The sequence below is a fragment of the Geotrypetes seraphini genome, chromosome 13 (genome assembly GCF_902459505.1).
Source record: "Geotrypetes seraphini chromosome 13, aGeoSer1.1, whole genome shotgun sequence".
Classification (NCBI taxonomy): domain Eukaryota; kingdom Metazoa; phylum Chordata; class Amphibia; order Gymnophiona; family Dermophiidae; genus Geotrypetes; species Geotrypetes seraphini.
Genome location: NC_047096.1, coordinates 13,666,952 through 13,689,984, shown reverse-complemented (window position 1 = coordinate 13,689,984; position 23,033 = coordinate 13,666,952). Strand labels below are relative to the sequence as shown.

At 43.9% G+C, this 23,033-nt stretch overlaps 1 protein-coding gene across 6 annotated transcripts in view; it reads left to right on the top strand.

The window, feature by feature from the left end:
* Positions 1-23,033, top strand: part of SCUBE3 (signal peptide, CUB domain and EGF like domain containing 3) — a 247,118-nt gene that overhangs the window by 182,332 nt on the left and 41,753 nt on the right. For all 6 annotated transcript variants that reach the window (XM_033919102.1, XM_033919097.1, XM_033919101.1 and 3 more), the window contains 3 exons: positions 4,248-4,364; positions 8,671-8,793; positions 11,605-11,721. In XM_033919102.1, the coding sequence (XP_033774993.1) occupies positions 4,248-4,364; positions 8,671-8,793; positions 11,605-11,721 (357 nt within the window). The remainder of the gene's footprint in view (positions 1-4,247; positions 4,365-8,670; positions 8,794-11,604; positions 11,722-23,033) is intronic.

The following is a 23,033-nucleotide window of genomic DNA, read 5'->3' as shown; positions in this document are numbered from 1 at the left end:
TGATGGACCATTGGTCTGATCCAGTAAGGCTATTCTTATGTAAGCCAAGTATAGGACAATTAAGCCATTGTAACATCACTGATGAGGTTGACTCTGAGGCACTGGAAGTGAATCTGAGCTGTGGAGAAGGAAGAACATGGGGATGGAGTCAGGAAAAAATGGGCTGATATCCAGATTGACTATTGCGGTTGCCCTGAACCTGGGTATTCAATGCTGGGCCATTTCCGATGACTGGTGTTGATTATCTGGTCTATTTTTGGCAGCTGAAACCGTATAGGGCCAAAGATAGATCAGCTATTTAAGTGGCCCAGTTTGGCCATCTGGCTTAGCTGTTCAGCAATCTGAATTTCACAGATAGTCAGCTAAGTTGTGCAACATGGCCGTCTAATCCCTTAACTGTTAACAGCTAATATTCATCAGCCATCTCGTGCTGAATAGTGTTTAGGAGGCTATGAAATTTTACCCAGGCAGGAGTAGGGTCACCAGATTTCCTCTTTTAAAATATGCACTGAATCGCTTGTTTACTCTTTCCAAAAATACTAAGACAAAGGGGCATGCAATGATGCTACTAAGTAGCAGATTTAAAACAAACCGGAGAAACTCAACGTGTTGCTGGAGAATGTGGTGAAATCGGTTTGCTTAGCAGAGTTTTTTTTTTAAAAAAAGGTTTGGATAATTTCCTAAAAGAGACATCCATAGGCCATTATTGAGATGGCGTGGAGAAATCCACTGCTTATTCCTAGCATAAGCAGCATAAAATCTGTTTTATCGCTTGGAATCTTGCCAGGTACCTGTGACTTGTGTTGGAAACTGGGCTTGATGGACCGGTCTGTCCCATTATGGCAATTCTTATGTTCTTATGACAAGCATCAAGTCATAATGTTTGTGTTCACAGGATAAAGTATTGCAGGGTCAGGTGGGAGGTAATATGTAATGTAATGTAATTTATTTCTTATATACCGCTAAACTCCGTTAGGATTCTAAGCGGTTTACAGAAAAATAGACAATAGGGTGCATTAAAATTATAAGTAAAATAGATACTTAGAAATTCCCTTACTGTCCCGAAGGCTCAAAAGCTAACTAAAGTACCTGGAAAAAAATGACAATTAGTAGAGTAATGAAGAAATAAAATAGAGATAGATGAGAAAAATAAGAAAATAAACATTCTTTTTTTTTTTTTTTTTAGTTCATTAATTTTATTGAATATTATAAGTAATATACAGAAAGCAGTTCAAATACATAAAAATTGAATAAGAAATAGTGATGTAGAAACAAAAGAAACCATAATTGCTGTTATTTGCATATAGTAGATTAGTAAGAAGAATTCAGAGTATTTGAAACTGCTAAGAAAAGAAATAGAAAGGATAGAAAAGCAGAGAAGATGAATTGAAATAAAAAAGAAAAAAGAGAGATAAAGAAAGAGAGAGAGAAAGAGAGAGAGGCAGAAGTGTCTACAAGGCAGAATGAACATATGAATCTAAGAATGACCAAGGTGATTTATTTTGCACCAAATTTGTAGATAAACAAGATATCGTGTTCTTTTCATATGCATATGATTCGAATTTGTGGTACATGCTCAAGGAGTTCCACCAAAAGGTGTAGTCTAGTAGTGTGGGTGACTTCCAATTTTTCAAAATGTGCATAAGAGCTGTCACAATCATGGTGTCAATAAGAAAATAAACATTCTAATAAGACTACAATGATCTAAAGGACTTTGAAAGGTTGAAAAAAGAAGGGAGATAGGAAATAGAAGCAGAAGGGAGAACCGTTGAAACTATAGAATTCTTGGGAAATTTAAATGAAATTTAAATAATAAACTAGGAAACAAAAACCAAGTGGCAAAACAATGAATGAGATTTAAAAATAAAATATCATAAACTAAAAAGAAAGTGAAAAATAAAAACAAAAATATGTAATATGTGATTGTATGTAGGTGGAAGGCAATTCTGTACAGTAGTACCTACTTTTGGGTACCTTGAGGGGTGCCTTTTTGAAGTTTATATATATTTGCATGTACTTACTCCAGCCATAGTGCATGGATCGATGCTTGTACCTGGATTAGTAAAGAATTTGCATAAATAATTGTTTTCTTTAATATATGCATGTAACTATTGCCCCGCCACCCCCCACCCAGACTCCAACCATATGTTCATCCAACTTCAAACTACACACCATAGCATTTAAGTGTCCGGATTTAAAAAAAAAAAAAAAAATAGTGCATAGTCGCAATATTGGAACTGGCGCATGCCGGGATCCTAGTCATCTATGCATAAGGTTTCCAGACGTCCGGGTTCCCCCAGACATGTCCTCCTTTTGAGGATATGGCAGGGGGTGCGGACGGCTTTTCAAATCCTAGCACTTTGCCCGGGTTTTGAAAAGCTTGGAACAAATTACTGTTTAGCAGGAGCGCCTCTCTGCACATGCGCGGGTGCCGCACAATGACATCATATGCACACATGCCTGCGCATGATGTTATTGCATTGTATCCACACGTGCGGATGCGCTCCTGCCCGATGAGATCAGGCAGTGGTGGGGGGGGCGGGACTGGGGCATAATGGGGCGGGGATGAGTAGAACTGGGCGGGCCTGGGAGGCGGATCTAGGGGGTCTAAATTTTCCAAACAGAAAATCTGGTTAACCTTAATAGATATTGGCACTTTAATAGAATTACTCTCATTCTATAACCCGGTGCCTAAATATATGTTCAGATCGGGCATTTAACTTTATAGAAAGCTAACACATAAATGGGTAAGTGCTAGATGAGCGTTTAACGCTGTTCTTTAAATGATGTGCAAAACACGGAGCTGAATTCAGTAAACGGTAATTTGTGCACCGAAAAAAAAATGAATAAGCACTGTTCTACAAACGGTACTCCGAGTTGGACGTCATTTGTAGAACAGTACCTAGTGCTGGGGGTTTGTGCCCAATTTTTGGGTACAAGGAATCCTCCCACCTAAATTAGGCACGGATCTGCTATATTCTGTAATAGTGTGTGCAAATTCTAGGAACGCCCCCTGATGCGCTCATGCCAGTGCCATGGCCACACCCACTTGTCAAAGCCATGCGGAAAAATTTACCTGCACCTCTTTATAGAATCCCAACTGGGAGGATGTTTGCGTAAATTCAATATATTGCCGATGACCAATAATTGTTAGCGCCCAAGTATTCAAATAGATTGTGTGTGCTGATTGGATGCAAATCCAAATTGGCGCCTGAAATTTTGCACGCTGTATATAGAATTTGGAAATTAGTGTGCAAATGTAAGGAAGTCATTAACAGGGAAGGATTATGGGTGAGACATTTAAGCATGTAACTTATAAAACACTTAAGTTATGCGATGAAGCTACTAAGTAGTAAGTTTAAACAAGCAGGAGAAAATATTTCTTCACAAAACGTGTAATTAAACTCTGGATTTCGTTGCCGGAAAATGTGGGGAAATCATTTCGCTTAGCAGGGTTTAAAAAAGGTTTGGGAAAAAAAAAAAAAAATACAAAAATAAAAACATTTGGATATGGCTTAAGGAAATCCACTGCTTATTCCTAGGATAAGATGCATAAAATATATTTTACTACTTGGGATCTAGCTAAGTACTTGGGACCTGGGTTAGCCACTGTTGGAAACAGGATTTTAGGTTTGATGGACCTTCGGTCTGTCCCAATATGGCAGTTCTTATGCATTTAAGTCCACCTGCTGTTGAAATGGCGAAAAGTGGGCGTGTCTAAATATAGATACATTGATGCCAGTTTATTCTAGTATTCTATAACGGAATCTTGGCACCCAGATTCCAAGTGGGTCATTCCACGTCAAGTGGTCCAGAGATCCCCACTCAACCATCTCAGAAGTCGATGAAGTTTATTCAGAGGATATCCAAAGTTTTGGTGCATGATATCAACTAGGTTAAGAGTTAGGGGCCCCTTTATTTGGGCCACTATTTTGTATCTGTGGAAGATATCAACTGGGGACACCTCCCCCCCCCCCCCCTTTGAAATTGGACCACTTGACACGGAATAATCCATTACAGAATTAGTGCTCTGGGCGCTGCATCTAGGTGCCTAGATTGTGCCACCCAATTGGAGAATTGCCCCCATAATATTATAATTGTATTTGATTGAAGAAATAGAGCCGCCCACTTGACTGTGAGCGCTCAGTGTGATAGCGCAGGTCTCCGCCATGTCTCTCTTAGGTTATGCAAAGTGAGTTCTTTTTAATGCCTGGCTGTTTTTATTTCTCTCCTTTTTCCCCATGTAGAAACCTGTGCAGTGAACAACGGAGGCTGTGACAGCAAATGCCACGATGCTGCCACTGGAGTACACTGCAGCTGCCCAATGGGATTTATGCTTCAGCCCGACCGAAAAACCTGCAAAGGTAAATAGGGATGGGCTGTGGTTTCCATGGCAATGGAAAATGTCAACAACATATCCTATAGGGGAGGGGATTTAATATACCACCTCTCTGTGGTTACAGTCAAAGCACTTTACACATTATATACAGGTATCTATTTTCTGCCTGGGGCAATTGAGGGTTAAGGGGGGAGATTCATCAAGAGGCACTAAGGGCTAGATTCACAAACCCCCCCCCCGATCCGTGTCTGATCTGTGCCCGATTGCATGCAGGCCGACGAATTCACAAAAGGCCTGCATGCAAATGGGGACGGTCGTTAACACGCCCTCAACTGACTGAACAGATCACTAGAGCCTTGACGGTAGTGACAGGAGAAGAAGCCTCCTGTGACTACTGTCAGGGCTTTGTCGGCTTTTTAAAAAAAATTTTAATTGGGCAGATATTTTAGGTGTTTTACACACGCAAAATATCAGCCCGATTTAAAAAAAAAATTAAACCCCCCTCCCCCATCTCCACTCCCCGACCCTCACTGAAAAAAACCCCCTATGGCAGGAGGGAGGCCAACTTCCTCCTACCAACCAAGGGACGCTCCGTCTCTGGTCCCCCCTGTCCCCCCCCCCCCCGTACTGTTAATGGAGCAGGAAGGGTGCTCAATCCTTCCTGCTCCAATGCCTCCCCACCCACCCAAAAACAAACGGCAGGAGGGATGCCAACTCCCTCCTGCCACCCCTCCCGGACGCCCCCTCCCCATTCCCTGCCCATCCCCACCCCCCTCCTCGTACCTTTAACGGAGCAGGAGGGGTGCTCAATCCCTCCTACTCCAATGCCTCCCGCAACAAGTCTGAGGCCTTAGGCCCCGCCGCAGTGCATCATGTGAAATTGCTTACAGCCCACTGATGAATTCACCCTTATGTGACTTGCCAAGAGTCACAAGGCGCTGCAGTAGGAATCAGCCCCGAATCCAGTGGTGTAGGATCCCCCTTACAAGGGAGGTGGTCCGTCCCAGGTGCCATGTTGGTGGTAGGCGCCAGCACCCTTCCTCCTGTCCGCCCCCTTCACCTCTTCCCACTCCTCCCCTCACCATGTGCACGCCCTCCTTCCCTCCCGCTGACATCACTTCCTGGTGCTTGCATAGGAAGTGATGTCCAAGGGAGAGCTGCCAAGGTCGTGAGGAGCACACTGAAGTTGTTACTCGAGGTGGTGAATGATTAGAGGTGCAGGGGATGGGGGATCGAGGAAGGAGCTGGGGGCAGAGACAAGGGAAGGGGTGCCTCCTCCCGGGCGCCTCTCACCCTCACTATGCCACTGCCCGGAAGAAAACCATGAAAATATGGCGACATACTGAGTTGTCTGAGCTACATCCCCCTTGGAAGCTCCTTTGATTTAACTTTTTTCCTGCCTTATTACCTGTTTTCGGGTAATGCCGAAAAGGAGGGGACGAAGCGCTCCAGGACGGCCATCTTTGGCAATATTGAGGCGCTAATGAGGAGAATGCAGGGCACGCTGTTGCCATCGGGGAATTTCCCGCAGGAGATGCACAGTGGAGGCGAGACTGCAGCGATCTCCATGGGATTAGAAACATCCTTCAGCCCCGATGTTAGAACACCTCCCCCACGCCCTCAATCCACCAGTTCCCCGCAGGCGGAGGCACTTCCGGAAGTCGGAGTTCACTTCCTCCCGGAGGCTAGGGAGAACGAGAAGGGGACTGTGCTGTTGGACTCTTTGCCAATGCAAAGGAATCTGAACAGGGTAGGGGACGAATAAGCCCAGCAGGTCGTTCGACAAGTCACGCTGCCAGTGGGTGAGCTAATTGAACTAAATTCTTCCCAAATTGAGAAGCCCCAGGAAGTAACACTGGATTCTCTATGGGATCTTGTAGCCAATTTGGCAAGATCTATAAACCCACAGTTACAGCAGTTGGAAGAGAAACTTAATATTCAAGAAATTAAGATTAAAAATTGAAAGACCAAGTAGAGGATTCTAAAACTTCTGTACAGACTGTCCATCAAGAATTAAAAATCACTGAAACATTAATTAAGGGCAATATTAATTTGAGAAGGAAGGTGGAGGCACTGGAGAACTTTTCTCGAAATAATAATCTCAGACTAAGTAATTTCCCTGGGGCTTTAATGGTAGCTCCTAGGGAAATGTTGAAACGTTACATGTTGGAAGTATTGGAGGTACCTGAGGAATAGCTCTGTTTTGCGCACATGCTATCAAGAAGGAAGAGTGTGTGCCGTTCAGAAAAAGTATGCCCTATTTCCAATTAGTGCGGCCTCTTTCAAAAGAGACCACACTCAACGACTTTGTTCTTAAAATGCAAAAAATGGCCAGTGAAAATGATCAAACCCACTATTCCTAAAATAAACCACATGGCCACGCCTCCATCATTTTGACTGGCTAATCAAATTGAATAAAGCCTAGTGGGCCACAAGATGGGGAAAAGGAAGCAAATTTATTGAGGACCCAAAACAGCCCATGGTTTGGCAAATTGTCTTCATCAGGGGTCATTTAATGGAAACAGAAGAAACGTCCCAAGAGTAGAAATCATTGAAGCTGTGGTATATTGTGTAACATCTGTATTTACAATTCAATGGAACATCTTTAGGATGCATGATCTGTTTCCACATGCTAAAAATTACCCCCTTACAAGTCGGTCTAGATAACTTGATCTTTGGCCACCTAGACAGGCGACTTTTCAGCCGAACCTAGACATGGGGCTTCCTGTGAAAATCCATCTGGTGGGAAGATAGTGTGATGTTTTGATATTATGAATGTTATTATCTAACCCGTTCTGAGTGTTATCAGGAGGACAGGCTAAATAAGTGGAAAAATACTTTGTACCTGCATGCATTTACACCTGTTTTGAAGTGCATTCGTGAAATGTATGTTCCTAGGCTTTCAAAATGAAAGACTTGTATGAACTTTTCTTCCCATAGCCTAACTCCTTCCCCCTCTTTTTTGATGCAGTTTAAGTGAACAGCGCAATTAATTTTATTAAAGGGTGGAATTACCCGCAGGGCTTTTTAAACAGGTAAACAGTTGTTTAGTTGCTAAGCAGCTTTAAAAATTGCCCTCACTGAGGGTAATTGTATAAAAGGCCACCTGGTACTTCTGTGGAAATTCTGTGCATAAAAAATGAAAATTTTAGCATAAACATTTTAAAAATTCTGTTTTGTTGCATGTTTTGTTTTGTTTTCATTATTTTTGGGGGTATAGAAATTCCCCCAGCATGAAAGCCTGACGAACCCATCCCCAAGCTTTCTCCCTTCCCCCTCCTCCAGCAGTCTTACTCCCCAACAAGCTTGAATCTCTCCTTAAGCTTTATCTCCTTCCACCTTTCCTCTGACAGATTCAACCCTCAGTTCTCTGATCCCTCTCTAGGGCGGAGATCCCTAGTTTTCTTTTATTCTCTTTCTTCCCCATCCCATCCTCCCATTTTCTCTATCTTTTCTGAAATCTCCCTGTGGGCACACACATCTTTGTAACTTTCTCTCAACACCCCCCCCCTGAAATAGCCATAGCTCTCCTCTTCTTCCCCCTGCCCCTACCCATATACCCTTTTGCCCTCTTTCTAAAATCCTTCCTAAATCCCAGCACATACACCCTAGCTGTATTTTTTTAGAGTTCTTCATTCCATATAAAGGAAAATTGCTCTTATATGGAAGGCTGACTACTAGCAGTAGTACCATAAGCAGTGGCCTGGGGCGGTGGCACCCCCGTATACCCCCTATGCCCTCCTCTCTGCACCCCCACTCCTTCCACGCCCCCCTCCTCACACGTATCTCCTAATCTTCACCAGCGCGAGTGGCTTCTGCAAGCATGCTCCTCACGCTAGCGTTGGATTTCCCCCTGACATCACATCCTGACCTGTGACCTGGAAGTGATTCAGAGGGGAACCAGGCTGGCGCGAGCAACAGGCAAAAGTTGTTCGCATTAGTGAAGATAATGCAGAGGTATGGTGTGAAGGAAGGGATGGCACGAGGTTGGCGTAGTGTGGTAGGGTGGAGAGGTGCCAGCACCCCCACTGACCTGGTGCCCGGAGCGATCCCCCCCCCCCTTTTACTACGCCACCAATCATAAGAATACTGCTAGGTATTGGTGCCACAGTTTTGAGCCCAGAGCCCGACGCAGAAGAAGCGAAAGGTGACTGCTCCTGCCTATTCCATTAGATAGCCTTTTGGTTTTGTATCTTCTATCATTTGCAGACTTTCTTTGCCTTCAACATATATATTCTATGCATGTTTCCAGCCATATTGATCTCCATTGATAGGATCTTTATTCATCTGTTTGGATAACAGGGCCTGGCACTCTTTCCTTTCCTCCACAGATATTGATGAGTGTCGACTGAACAACGGTGGATGCGACCACATTTGCAGGAACACAGTCGGAAGCTTTGAATGCAGCTGCAGGAAAGGATACAAGCTGCTCATCAATGAGAGAACCTGTCAAGGTGTGTTATGTGGTGTAGGATTAGGAATGACATGCAAGCAGAATTCTTTAGCATTATGAGATCTTGCCAAAGAGCTTGTGTGCAGATAAAATATGATAATTCGAGCCCCAATGCTAGGGTTGCCAGATTTCCACTATTAAAAAAGAAGACACCTGGTCCCACCTCCAGCTCTGCCTCATTCCACCCCTACCCTGCCCACACACAAACTTCCTTCCCAACTCTCCCCCATGCCTTGGCAATGGTATCTCTTTCCTCTCCTTCCCTTCCATCTCTCCCTTCCCCTCCATGCTCTGGCATCTCCTTTCCTTCCTTTCCCCTTGGTCAGACATCTGTCTCCTTTTCCTTCCCTCTCCCCATGCCCTGTCATTTCTCTCATCTCCTTCCGTTCCATCTCCCCGTCCCCCTCCATGCTTTGGCATCTCCTTTCCTTCTTTTAACTCCCTCCCTCATTCCTTCCTGTCCCCTTGGTCTGGCATCTCTGTCTCCTTCCCTTCCCTCCATGCCCTGGCATCTCTCCTTTCCCCTCTATGGTCTGGCATCTCCTTTCCTTCCTTCTTTTCCCTTCCTCCCTCCCTCTCCCCAGTTGGGTGCAGTAATTCACTCCCCCTCCACTCCCATCCCCTCCTTCTCGTCACCCTCCCAGTTCAGCAAACACAGTGTTTACAACTCACTGCTTTTGTCGGCTTTGAGCCTTCCTCTCTGCCGGGTCCCGCTTAATTCCTGTTTCCGCGAAGGAGGGACCCAGCAGAAAGGAAGGCCTGAAGCTGACAGGAGCAGTGAGTTTTGAAAGCTGTGCTACTGAAGAAGTTCCTGACGCCGGCCCTTGGGGGAGTCATTATACACCCTTATACACTGGAACTGGGGTGGACTGAACCCCCTCCCCCCTGCAGAATAAACAGAATCTAAAATAAAAAAAGTTATATTTTTAATGGTAGTAGGAACCTGCTGTGCTGAGGCAGTTTACCGGCTCTGGAGCTGCAGATTTATACCTCCCAGTCTCTCCCGCAGTGAGTGGTGGCAGGCTTTGAGTTGACGGGATTATTGAGGGGGAAGGTCTCAGCCAAGGCTCACTACTGGGTCACCGATTGACCATCAAGCTCCAGCTTTGTCTCCCTGTTTGGCAAATGTAAGAGCTCTCCCTTGTAAGCAACAATTAGCAGCTGGTGTGCTGCGAGCCGCGCAGATGAGCAGCTTAGAGAAAACACTAATGCAGTCGTCATAATATGTCTTGTCCTTCGAAAGATGGTCCTATTTTGAGCAGCGATAGCATTGGCTTCACTTCAGAACCCAGCTGAGAATTTACAGTTTGAAAAAGTTTATTTTACAAATAATGAGCAGTTCACGCAGATCAAATGGCTGGAAGAGGGAATTGCTCATGTTTAGGTCCCCAGTCACCTGTAGCCTGGATGTGGTGCCTCAGAAAAGACTGTGGGGTCAAGAACAGGACAGCAAAACAAGAAAAAAAGAAAGGCCTGCTAGCCGCCTTTGAAACGCTGAAATGTTTGAGTACTCACTGACAGAGAGTGTTTTACCAAGGGAACTACGTCACACTGAAAACCAAAACAGATCAAAACAGCATCTCATAATATGACCTTGGCCAGGAGCTTCTAGCATTTAAAAAAAAAAAAAATGATTCTTTTTCCTTTGGCCACCGGTCTTTCTTAGGTAGGGTTATCAGATTTTGGTTGCAAGAAAAGAGGACACGTGGCCCCTCCCCATTCTGCTCCCAGCCCTGCCGCCACACGAACTCTGTCTCCTCTTCCCTAATCTTGGTGCCGCGTCTGGAGGGCCTCAGAGCATGCACGGATGTATGCTAGGAGGCCCTCCAAACACGGCCCCAAGCTTGGGGTCTTCCAAAACCCTGACAAACTGCTGAGATTTGGAAATACCCATGGGCACCCGGACAGTCATCTAAAAAGAGGTTTGGACAAGTTTGGTTTGGACAAGTTCCTGGAAGAAAAATATATAATCTGCCTTTGAGACAGACATGGGAGAAGCCACTACTTGCCCTGGATCAGTGGTTTAGAATGTTGCTACTCTTTGGGGATTCCACGTGGAATGTTGCTACTCTTTGGGGATTCCACGTGGAATGTTGCTACTCTGGGGATTCCACGTGGAATGTTGCTACTCTTTGGGGATTCCACGTGGAATGTTGCTACTCTTTGGGGATTCCACGCGGAATGTTTCTACTCTTTGGGGATTCCACGCGGAATGTTTCTACTCTTTGGGGATTCTACGTGGAATGTTGCTACTCTTTGGGGATTCCACGCGGAATGTTTCTACTCTTTGGGGATTCCACGCGGAATGTTTCTACTCTTTGGGGATTCCACGTGGAATGTTGCTACTCTTTGGGGATTCCACGTGGAATGTTGCTACTCTTTGGGGATTCCACTGCTACTCTTTGGGGATTCCATGTGGAATATTGCTACTCTTTGGGGATTCCACGTGGAATGTTGCTACTCTTTGGGGATTCCGCGTGGAATGTTGCTACTCTTTGGGGATTCTACGTGGAATGTTGCTACTCTTTGGGATTCCACGTGGAATGTTGCTACTCTTTGGGGATTCCACGTGGAATGTTGCTACTCTTTGGGGTTTTGCCAGGTACTTGTGACTTGGATTGGCCTCCGTGAAGATGGGATACTGGGCTGGATGGACCATAAGTCTGACCCAGTAAGGCTATTCTTATTTTCTTATGACATGTCCAGGTTTTTCCCGGACTCTGTTCTTAGGACCTGCTCTACCCTTCATGGCATCTTTCCCATGTAGCATGTTTTCTCGGTCTTTTTGTCCCATCTTCTGTTTCTCTTCCAGACATTGATGAATGCTCGTTTGACCGGACCTGTGATCATACATGTGTCAACTCTCCGGGGAGCTTTCAGTGCCTTTGTCATAAGGGCTATACATTATATGGCCTCACTCACTGTGGAGGTAAGGAGGCAAAAAGTTGGTCTGTCTCTTATCTCTTCCTTTCTGATTTTCTCCAGCTTTATCTACATTTTTCATCGTATCTTTCCTTCTTCTAGCTCTCCACTTATCTTCATTTTCCGTACACTCTTTTGCACTTACAAATGGAAAATGCTGTGTTGATGCAGCTGTTTTTGGACTTGAAAACGTTTGTAAAAAGGCCGCTCTTGCTGTACACGCTGGAAAATTTGCATGTGTTACTTATATGTATTTAACAAGAGGCTTCACATTCAGGAAAGCCTTTTGTAAAATACCACTGGAATTAAGCATGGTTTGACCTGGATACCTGAATTCCAGTCTCAACACTCTGTGCAAAATGGGCCTTTACATGTTTATAAATCAGAGATGCTGTGACTGGGAAATAGTGTTTAAATCCAGCCTTAAGAATACTTACTGGAGGTATAAGGTTACTGTTTAAACAGCTGATCCTTTATATGAGTATAATATTGGATCCCTGTCTTTGCAAAATCAGGCGCTTTTTTGATGGCATGTATTTGTTTTGTTGTGGAAGATTTGCCAGTGTAACTGCTGAAGGCCTTACGTCTCTGGTCCTAAAACTAGTAATTTCAGGACTGGGCTATGCAACAAGGAATTCAGAGACTTCAGTTTCTCCGGGTTCTGGAAGGCCCTGAGCTCGGGGCCGTGTCTGAAGGGCCTCTGCGCATGGGCGGATGTTGACATATCGCATGCATGTGCAAACGAGCCGTGATATCATCGCGTCTGTGTCCACGCAGGCGCAGAAGGCCCTCTAGACACGGCCTAGAGTTCGGGGAGGGAAACACGAGGTTTGTGTGGGGGTGGGGGTGGGGCTGTGGGCAGTACAGGACAGGGCCAAGTGTCCTCTTTCTTAAAAGAGAAAATCTGTCAACCCTAGGGAGGGGGCCTTCATGTTGTAGATCACATATAGCATCTTTATGGGTTACCTAATAAATTAGGAGTAAAATTTATCTTTGTTATTAACGGCTCTCTATATTTTGGGCCCTAACTACCTAAGAGGTCTTTTTATTACATTGCGCCAGAATCTGAGTGTAACACATTGGAATGCAAGACTTTCTTATGCACAGCACGGTGACGGGACAAAAGCGCGCGAGATTTTGGCACGCCGACATTGCAGCGTAGACAATTTGGCGCAAGACCCCAGCGTGCTGCCTAAAAATTTACTTTAAAAGAGCTCCAACGGGGAGTGGGGGGGGGGGAACCCCCCACTTTACTTCACACTCTTCGCGCTGCCGATGGGGGGGGGTGCAACCCCCCACATTATAGAGAAAACTTAACTTTTTCCTAGAAAATCGGGAAAAAGTTAAGTTTACTCTATAATGGAAGGTTCCAACTCCCCAACCCCCCCTTAACGGCAGCGCGAAGAGTATGAAGTAAACTGGGGGGGGGGTTCCCCACTTACACCCCGCGTCGGAGCTCTTTAAAAGTAACTTTTTAGGTGGCGCGCTGGGGTCTCGAGCCGATTTGTCTGCGCTGCGCTGAAGTCCTGCGCGCGAATGACTATGAACCGCACAGCACCATTTAAGGGGCAGGTTGTAGGCTAACATGTGGTCCCTGCAAAGTTAACCCTGAAGCACTTACCCCCAAATTCTGTACATGGCGTCTAAGGTTGTGTGCGCACATCAGCGTGCATAGACGATGTACGCACACAATTAAATTGATTGATTGGCTTAAGTTAAGAAAATTGGTTAAAATTTTGCTTTTCCGGTAAATGATTGAGTAGGAATTATGTAAGGGGATCTTTTTTACTGTGTTGTGTAAGTTTGTTTTGGTAAATGACTGAGTTAGGAAGAATATTATTGTTTTGTTATAGATTATGAAATGATTTGTTTTTATGTCTTTTTGTAATTTGTGACATTGTTTTAATTATGTATATTGGATTGTAACTCACTCAGAATTGTTGGATGGTTGTGAGGTCATAAATTTTTAAATAAATCGATTTTAAAAATCAAGTTAGGCATCTACCACTTTGAGGTAGATGTCTTCACCAAGGTGTCTACCGGCAACACATGGTTAGGGGCTGATTCATGGTGGACTTTGGGAGTAAATTAACTTGGTACACTCATTTAGGCCAAGAAAACCCTATAGTAAAATCTAGCAACCCTACATGAGTGGTCTTTTTTTCATTGTGGCCCCTGCAGGCCAATGATCTGAGCAGTTCTTTGTTTTTAAGATAGGCATGAAGACATTACTGTTTTGTTGGTCTTATGCTGGAGAAATGCAGATGAGGTTGAAGGGTGGTTGATGCCTGGAATGCACTCCCGAGGGAGGTGGTGGAGAGGAAAAGGTGATAGAGTTTTTAAAAAAAAGCACGGGATGAACACAAAGGATCTCAAATTAAAAAATAATGGTATATATTGGAGAACTAAGGCCAATAGGGGACAGACTTACACAGCCTGTATCTCATATATGACCATTCAGTTGAGGATGGGCTGGGGAGGACTTCAACGGCTGGGATGGTTTAGATTAGTGTTTTTCAACCACCGGTCCATGGACCAGTGCCGGTCCACAGAAATTTCCTGCCGGTCCACAGGGCCAGCACGTGCATCAGGCCCAAAACAGTGTTCTTCAACCGCCGGTCCACGGTGCGATCGATGCGGCGTTATCTTCGAGCCAGCTCCCTCTTCCTAACTGATTCAGTGCTCAAAGCCACGGGCAGCGGCTCCTACGGGCATCCTGCGCCATTGCAACGTCAGAGGGAAGGCTTCCAGATGAGGCACGGGACGTGCAAGGTGCAATTAGTACTATTATGGAGGCGGGGTCTGGGGTGGACATTGGGTAGAGATGGGCGGGGTCTGGCCCACGACTTAGCCCCATGTTCCTCAACCGCCGGTCCACAGACCGATGCCGGTCCACAGAATAATTCTTTTATTTCTGCCGGTCCATAGGTGTAAAAAGGTTGAAAAACACTGGTTTAGATGGACTGGAGTGAGCTTTGAAGGAGACTCCAGTAGATGGAGCCTAAGCACAGTACCGGGCAGAGCTCTGGGTTTCTGGCCCAGATATATAAAGGACAATATAAATTAAATCATTAATTTATAGAGTGTGTACGGTTGGGCAGACTGGCTGGACCAGTCGGGTCTTTATCTGCTGTCATTTACAATGTTACTATGTGTTACTGTGTTACTATGCTACAGATTTTGGACAGTCTCTTTGATTTCATATTACAGTTTTATAAATTGAATTTCTAGAGTATTATTCTTTGGTATGTTATGCTATATTTGTATTACTATTCTATTATAATTGGGGGGGAGTTAATTGCATTTTGTATTTACATCAAAGAACAAGCTTTGAAAAAGAAATAAAAAATTATTTTACAGAAGAAAAAAAAGTAATACCATTATCAGTTACAGTAATATAGTCCTCAAATTAGGAAAAGAGAGGGACCAATCACTTAAAGGAAGTTGGAATTATAAGAAAAGATAAATAAAGAAATACAGAGACTCTGTTAAACTGAATTATAACTGACCAGATATCTAGACATTAGCATCAACATGAGGAGTCCTTGAAGCAGTCTTGCCTTCCAAAAAAAACAAACTGTAATTGATCCAGTTCATAGAACACATATCTATTATTTTGATAAGAAATACAACATTTACATGGAAAACATAGTTGGTAGATCGCTCCCAAATTCAAAACGGATTCACAAAAAGTTAAGTTAAGAATTTCTTGATGTCTCCAAATGGACACATCAAGAAATATTGCTATTTTAAAGCCCAAAAATTCAACATGTAGAATAATCAAAAAATTGCTTCTTTATCCTGTATAAACACAAATGTCACTAATAAAGTGGCTCTAGCTCAGGGATCTCAAAGTCCCTCCTTGAGGGCCGCAATCCAGTCGGGTGTTCAGGATTTCCCCAATGAATATGCATTGAAAGCTGTGCATGCACATAGATCTCATGCATAGTCATTGGGGAAATCCTGAACACCCGACTGGATTGCGGCCCTCAAGGTGGGACTTTCAGACCCCTGCTCTAGCTTTAACTTCCATTTGGGACGAGTCTAAGAATCCCGTGAGATCTGATCCACCAGACTCTTCTGCCACTACTTCTGTAACCAAATTGGCATAATTCAGTTTCTGTAATGGTGGAATATTAGTCTCTGAAGATTTCAAGACAGAGGTCAAAAACAATTGAAACAAGTCCTTAGGAAACCATAATCTAGAGCAGGCGTAGGGCAATTCCGGTCCTCGAGAGCCAGAGCCAGGTCAGATTTTCAGGATATCCACAATAAATATGCATGAGATAGATTTGCATCTCAAGGAGGCAGTGCATGCAATTCATTGTGGAGATCCTGAAAACCTGACCTGGCACCGGCTCTCAAGGACTGGAATTGCCTACCCCTGGTCTAGAGAGACTGGGAAATTAAGTAATCTCAAATTAAGATTTCTATTTGCATTTTCCAGATTTTCTATCTTCCTAATAGAGAATGACACGGTGACACGGTGACAAAATTCATCACCGTTCCCGTCCCCGCGGATAACCGTGGGAAATAATCCCATGTCATTTTCTAGTGTCTATTTCAACCTCAGTCATAAGAACATAAGAAATGCCTCTGCTGGGTCAGACCTGAGGTCCATCGGATATCCGCGGGGACGGGAACGGTGATGAATTTTGTCACCGTGTCATTCTCTATTAGGAAGATAGAAAATCTGGAAAATGCAAATAGAAATCTTAATTTGAGATTACTTAATTTCCCAGTCTCTCTAGACCAGGGGTAGGCAATTCCAGTCCTTCTACACCAGCATTCTTCAAAGCAAAGCTTGCGGGTCAGTGGTTGTGGCCATTCATACTCTGATTCTTCCCTCTCTCATTAAAGAATGGCATGAAGATAGTTTCCGCGGGGACAGGAACGGTGATGAATTTTGTCACCGTGTCATTCTCTACTTCCTAACAAATTTTTGTCCCTTAAATTTTGACTAGATTGAATTTTCATAGCAGAGATCGATTTTTCAACAAGATCGATTCTAACAGATTGTTGTTGAACTTTTTCCTTTTGTTTTTATTGGCTTCAAATTACGGGGTCCTTTTACTAAGGCGCGCCACCCGTTTGAGCGTGCGCTAAATGCTAACGCATCCGTTATCTATGGCTGTGTTAATATTTAGCGCGCGTTAAAATGGCTAGGCCACCTGACCCCTCTTTTACAAAGGTGCGCTAAGCGTTTTAACATGCATGAGATATTAGCGCGCGCCAAACACACACGCATGTTGTTCTTTTTTTAAAAAAAACACATTTTATTATTTTATTAAATTACAATAGTGTAATACATTGAATTGAAAATAGCAAAATATTACAGAGAATACACTATTTCAAACAAATAATAATATTATTCTATGGATGCGTTAGCAGTTCGCGCTCGCGTTGATTTAGCGCGCCTTTGTAAAAGAGGGCCTTAGTAAAAGGACCCCCCGTATTAGGTCTGTGGAGAGATGCGATGTCCAACTGCAAAAATTAAAAAAATGACACGGGGGCATAATAGGAAGACAAGAGGATTCCATTACTGTGACCGAGCCTCGGACCTCCGTGGCCACCTTCTGCCTCCATCTGTTGCTCTTGAACTAGCATATGGGAGTGGTAGGGGTGGGGAATAGGGTGCTTTTTAAAAAAAAAAAAAAAAAACACCAAATAAACTTACTTTCAAGGCAGAGGAACATTATTTCAGAAGCTGGTGTCGTGGAGATTTCCATTTCTCTCTACATTCATGGCTAACCTTTCCACTTGGCCTTTGTCGGCCATCAGGTTTCTACGTTTCTCACAGAAGTGAGTCTCTCTTCTACAGATGTTACAGCTTTTACGAGAGGAAGTTGGGAGGAGGTTATAAGTGATACAGTCGGCTCGCTTTCCTTGCGGGTCATTGGGAATGGTAACATTTGGCATGAAATTCAGCAGTCTCATTTACCGTTACACTGAAATGAATAGTTGTGTTTTGGGTTGTTGGTTTTTTTTATTTTGTCCAGCTGTGGATTTGAGGTTAACCATTTTAATCGGCCTTGTAGCTCTTCCCTCGCCCAGCTCGGCTCATGTTTCCGGTTTAGTGTGTTATAGTCGCAGCCCTACCCGATGGAAACCCATCCAAGTCTGTCATCCTGAAAAACATGTAGTGGTTCAGAAACTAACCTACAGAAAACTTTTGAACCCTTCAACTGAAGCTATTAATGCGCAAGTCCTGCCAGATGGATCCTGTGTGGATGGATTTACCTTTTTGCTGCCTGAACCCACAGAAGGGAAAGAAAATGGAAAACGAAAAAAGCTAAACCTATTGGCTTTCTACAGCCCAGGCTAAACAATGTAAAATTCATTTCCATATTTTGGAATCTGATGTGGAAAATAAAGTTCAAAATGTAATCCTATATAATAAAAGCTTACCGGTGCATGCGCTGTTAAAACAGCATGATCCCTGCCGCTGTGGTGTGTGATCCGTGGCCATGTTCCATTTTAGAACCCGGCGGCAGGGAACATTCTGGCCACTCCCCTCCTCCCGCCCTCACTCACCAACCAGAAGCGCAGGCAAGCTCTCTCCCTGCCCACGTCCTCGGCAGGGAACACACCTCCCGGCCTCTCTCACTGCCGCCGCCGCCGCCGCTGATCCTCCTCTTCAGAGCAGCCTGCGATCGTGGACGGCTTTAAAGAACCTCAGTAGCACGTTCCCTCTGATGCACAGGATCGCGTCAGAGGGAACATGCTACCAAGTTGGAGAGCGGTCTGCGAGGTTCGCTAAAGCCGGCCACCACGATTGCAGGCTGCTTTGAAGAGGAGCAGGCCAGAAGACGCCGGGATGGAGGGAAGGTAAGAAGGGGATCAATACAGGGGGAGAGGGAAAGGGAAAGGGGGCTGCTTTGGGGGAGAGGTATGCTGGGGGGAGACTGAAGGGGCCATGGAGAGATAGGGAGAGGGAAAGGGGGCTGCTTGGGGGGGAGGTGTGCTGGGGACAGACAGCTTTGCTCTGGGGGAAGACAGAAGGGGCCATGGAGAGACAGGGAGAGGGAAAGGGGGCTGCTTTGTGGGGAGGGGTGTACTTGGGGCAAACAGCTTTGCTCTGGGGGGAAGACAGAAGGGGCCATGGAGAGACAGGGAGAGGGAAATGGGGCTGCTTTGGGGGGAGGTGTGTGCTGGGGGCAGACAGCTTTGCTCGGGGGGGTGGGGAAAGACAGAAGGACACAGAGCGGCCAAGGAGAGAGAGATAAAGGGTCACAGACAGACATACATCTATTCTAGCACCCGTTAATGTAACGAGCTTAAAGACTAGTTATATATAAGATCATCCTTAATATACAAAATGACCATATCTAATGTGTCCTTCAACATCTACGTTAGTATCTGAAACTTTCAGTGAAACCTTATCAATCAAAAAATTCTCCAAATGTGATGGATCCACAAAAACAGATTTATCCGCTTTATAGTTTACAATGCACTTGCAAGGGAATTTCAAAAAGAAAGCAGCTCCCACAGCTATAACAGCAAAACTTCTTCAGGGCGTGGCAAAACTACAATCAACAAAACAGTATTATTAAAACCTCCACTATTACTTCTCAATAGCATATACAGCATAAATAAACAAGCCAGTTCTAGCCTATCACGTTCATCCCTGGTCTTTACGACGTGGGATAGGCGGAGCATTGATCTAACTCTGTTCGCTGGATCAGCGTTGATGCCCGCCATGTTTAAAATAATAATAATAATAATAATTTTATTTCTCGTATACCGCTATACCGTGAGGTTCAAAGCGGTTTACAGTATAGATACCATAAATATGCAATAAAAATTGAAATAAATGAAAAAAGGTACTTAGAAGAGTGTTCAACTAAAAATAAGTAAGTTTATTTATGCGGTATATGCTATAAAGAAGTAATAGGGGAGGTTTTTTTATAATACTGTTTTGTTGATTGTAGTTTTGCCACGCCCTGAAGAAGTTTTGCTGTACGAAACATGCATGTCGGCGCTGGCGGCTAACGGTTCCTGGTTTCAGCTAATTCTGAACCGGGACTTTAAAAGATAAGTTCTATGAAATTTCAGTACTATTTATTTAAGCATCATAATTTGATACCAAGTATAAAAAAAACACATAAAGAAAATAAAATATAAATAAAGAGATTTAGCGATTATAAATTGAAACAAAATTAATGATGAATTGTGGTAGGAGCTTATGTTTCTATGTTTCTAGTGGCAACATAGTCCCTGAAATTAATACCTTGTGTATTTGGGATGCCGCTTCTGATGGCTCTGTAACACCAATTGAGAAATTTTGGGGAAGTAAAGCCATCTTTTAGAATGGCAGTACATTTATATTGCAAAAAAAAATCTCTGCTTCGAGTCATATAGTAACCTCTAGCTATTTGCTCATTTAGGCCTGGGCTTTTGGAGGAGTGCTTGGGGGGGGGGAGAATGTGCTTTCTTCTAAGCAGCTTTAAACCACTTCCAAATGACAAATGTTTGGCTTTCAGCGTTCGCTCAGATGTTTAGTTTTACAAAGTCCAGCCCTTTCCCATGTATGTGGCAAAATCACGACTTCTCTGTGTCACTACTCACATGTGCAAAGCCCTGAGGGGCGCTATTCTTTCTTTGAAGGGTTTACTGGGTAAATGGCTTCTTCTGATGTGTTTGCCACCAAACATATATTTATTTTGTGGCATCATGTGTATTTTATAAAGGGCTCCCTATTGAACAAGCCTTTTATAAACGACGCACTTTCATATTTTCGCGCTCAACCAAAAGCATTCTTTTCTGATGGCGTTAGGAAGTTAGTAGGGCGCTGGGAAAAATGTATCGCACAACAGGGTGATTATGTGGAAAAGTGATGTAATCGCTTTTGAGATATTTAATAAATAGTGTTAAAAAAAAAATAATCAAAGTTTTCTCACTTTTATTAAGATCCCTCATACTACCGTATTTCCTTGAAAATAAGACACTGTCTTATATTCATTTTGGGGCCCAAAAAACCCATTAGGTCTTATTTTCGGGGAAACTGCCCAATCACAAACCCAGAGCATCTTTCTATCCCCCCCCCCTTCCCCCGCTGCGCAGCTGAACCCTCGCCGACCCTTCCATCTCTCCCTCCCTCCATCCTACAGATTAGCGCGCGCTAACTCCTGCGCTACGCGGAAAAACTAACGCCAGCTCAATGGAGGCATTAGCGTCTAGCTGCACGCTAAAACCACTAGCGCAGCTTAGTAAAAGGAGCCCTATGTGCAGTAGAAGAGGAAATACCCTGTTGGCACTCTGCAGAGGGTGGATTCATGGCATTTCAGGTTAATTTTGTTTACGTAGTTTGTGGTCATTTAGGGGGTGTAGTTATGGGCTATGGTTAACCCTTTCAGGACCAAGGGACATATTTGTCCCATAACTTTAAAATCCTATAAATTTTGATTGGGATAGTCTACAGTTCTAAATTTGATATTTCAAAATTACTCAGAATACCCCCGATTTATAAATTAGCAGAGCCGTATATTCTGATCAAAGCAGGTAGACATCTAGCAAGAAGTTAAAAAAGAGGTTTATTTGCTATACATAAGTGTTGCAAAATGGTAGTTCCATATGATTAATGGCTGCTGAAATGAATTCTTTTTTTATTTCTGAGATTTGGTTTTTTTTAATGATTTTGATGTTTGTCTTAGTATTTTATTTTATTGCATTCTAGAATCCTTTGAAGCCCTTGTCTGAACCAGAAGCATCATTCTTACAAAAAAAATTACTGTTTGATAGCTCCCTGTATACCATATATACTCGAATTTAAATCAAGGTAAACTTTTATTCCCCCTAAAAAAAGTTGACTCAAATATTAACTGGGCAGTTAATATTCAAGTGCAGCGCCTTGCCTTGCCCTGCCATATGATACTGCCTTTATGTAAACAAACTGGTTCCGACATTCATTCATTAGCGTCGTTGCCAGATTGACGAGAAGATTCACTTGCCACACTGTCCATAAGCCAGAAGTGTGATTTTTAAAAAAAAAAATAATGATATTTCACAAAAAAAATCTATCTTTTGGCATCTGCAAGCCCTTTTTACCATAAAATGTCGTCAAAACCACAAAAATTGGCCTACGATCCTTATGGTCCTGAAAGGGTTAAAGACAGACCATTTGACCACTCACTCAAACTATTTTAACACAGGTCCCTTTTTATGTCATGAGACCTAGAGCTCCTTTTACAAAGGTGCATTAGGGCCTTAATGTGCTCTAAATTGCCGCATGCGACAGCCGCTACCGCCTCCTTTTAAGCGGGCGGTAATTTTTCGGCTAGCGGGCGCTAAAAACACTAGCGCACCTTAGTAAAAGGAGCCCCTACAGTTACTGATAACTGGGGTTAAACACATCTTGTGTTCAATCATTTTTATTAAGTTATAAAAATAAAATACACACAACAAAAATCTTTACAAAGAATATCATCTCAACTCAATTAATACATTGTAGATATATAAATTGAAAAAAATCAACAATCAATTAGCATCACAATACAGACACATCTTATTGATAGCCCATATCATTAACTTTCCCACTTACAGTCAAACCTCGGTTTGCGAGTGTTTTGCAAGACAAGCAAAACACTCAGCAAACTTTTGACTCGCAAACCGAGTGTTGACTCGATTTGCGAGCACCCCCCCCCCCCGATAACCGGCATCGCTCCCCCCCCCCGCTCGCAAAGGCCCCCTCGCTCCAACCAGCACCCCCCCCCCCACATACGAACTGCCCCCCCCCCCACGCCCGAACAACTTAAACTTACCCTCCCCCCCGTCTGGCACGGGCACGCAGGCACAGATCGTGCCGGTGCCTAGAAGATCTTCGGGCTTCTGTTCCCGCGCAACTCTTTAGTCCCTAGTACCTGGCCAAAACCCAAAGAGTAGCAACATTCCAGCATCTCAAAGATTCTTTAACCCCAATGAGAGCAACATTCCAGACCTGAGATTGTGATGTCATAATGCCTCATTCCACAGTGCCTCAGAGCCAACCTCATCAGTGATGTTACAATGGCTTAATTGTCCTTTACTTGGCTCATGTAAGAACATAAGAATAGCCATACTGGGTCAAACCAATGGTCCATCTAGCCCAGTAGCCCGTCCTCACATTGGCCAATCCAGGTCACTAGTACATGGCCAAAACCCAAGGAGTAGCAACATTCCATGCTACCGATCCAGAACAAGCAGTGGCTTCCCCCATGTCTGTTTCAATAACAGACTATGGACTTTTCCTCCAGAAATTGCCCAAACCTTTCTTAAACCAGCTACGCTATCTGCTCTTACCACAACCTCTAATCCTCTGTGATTAGCATTTTGGACTGTGGT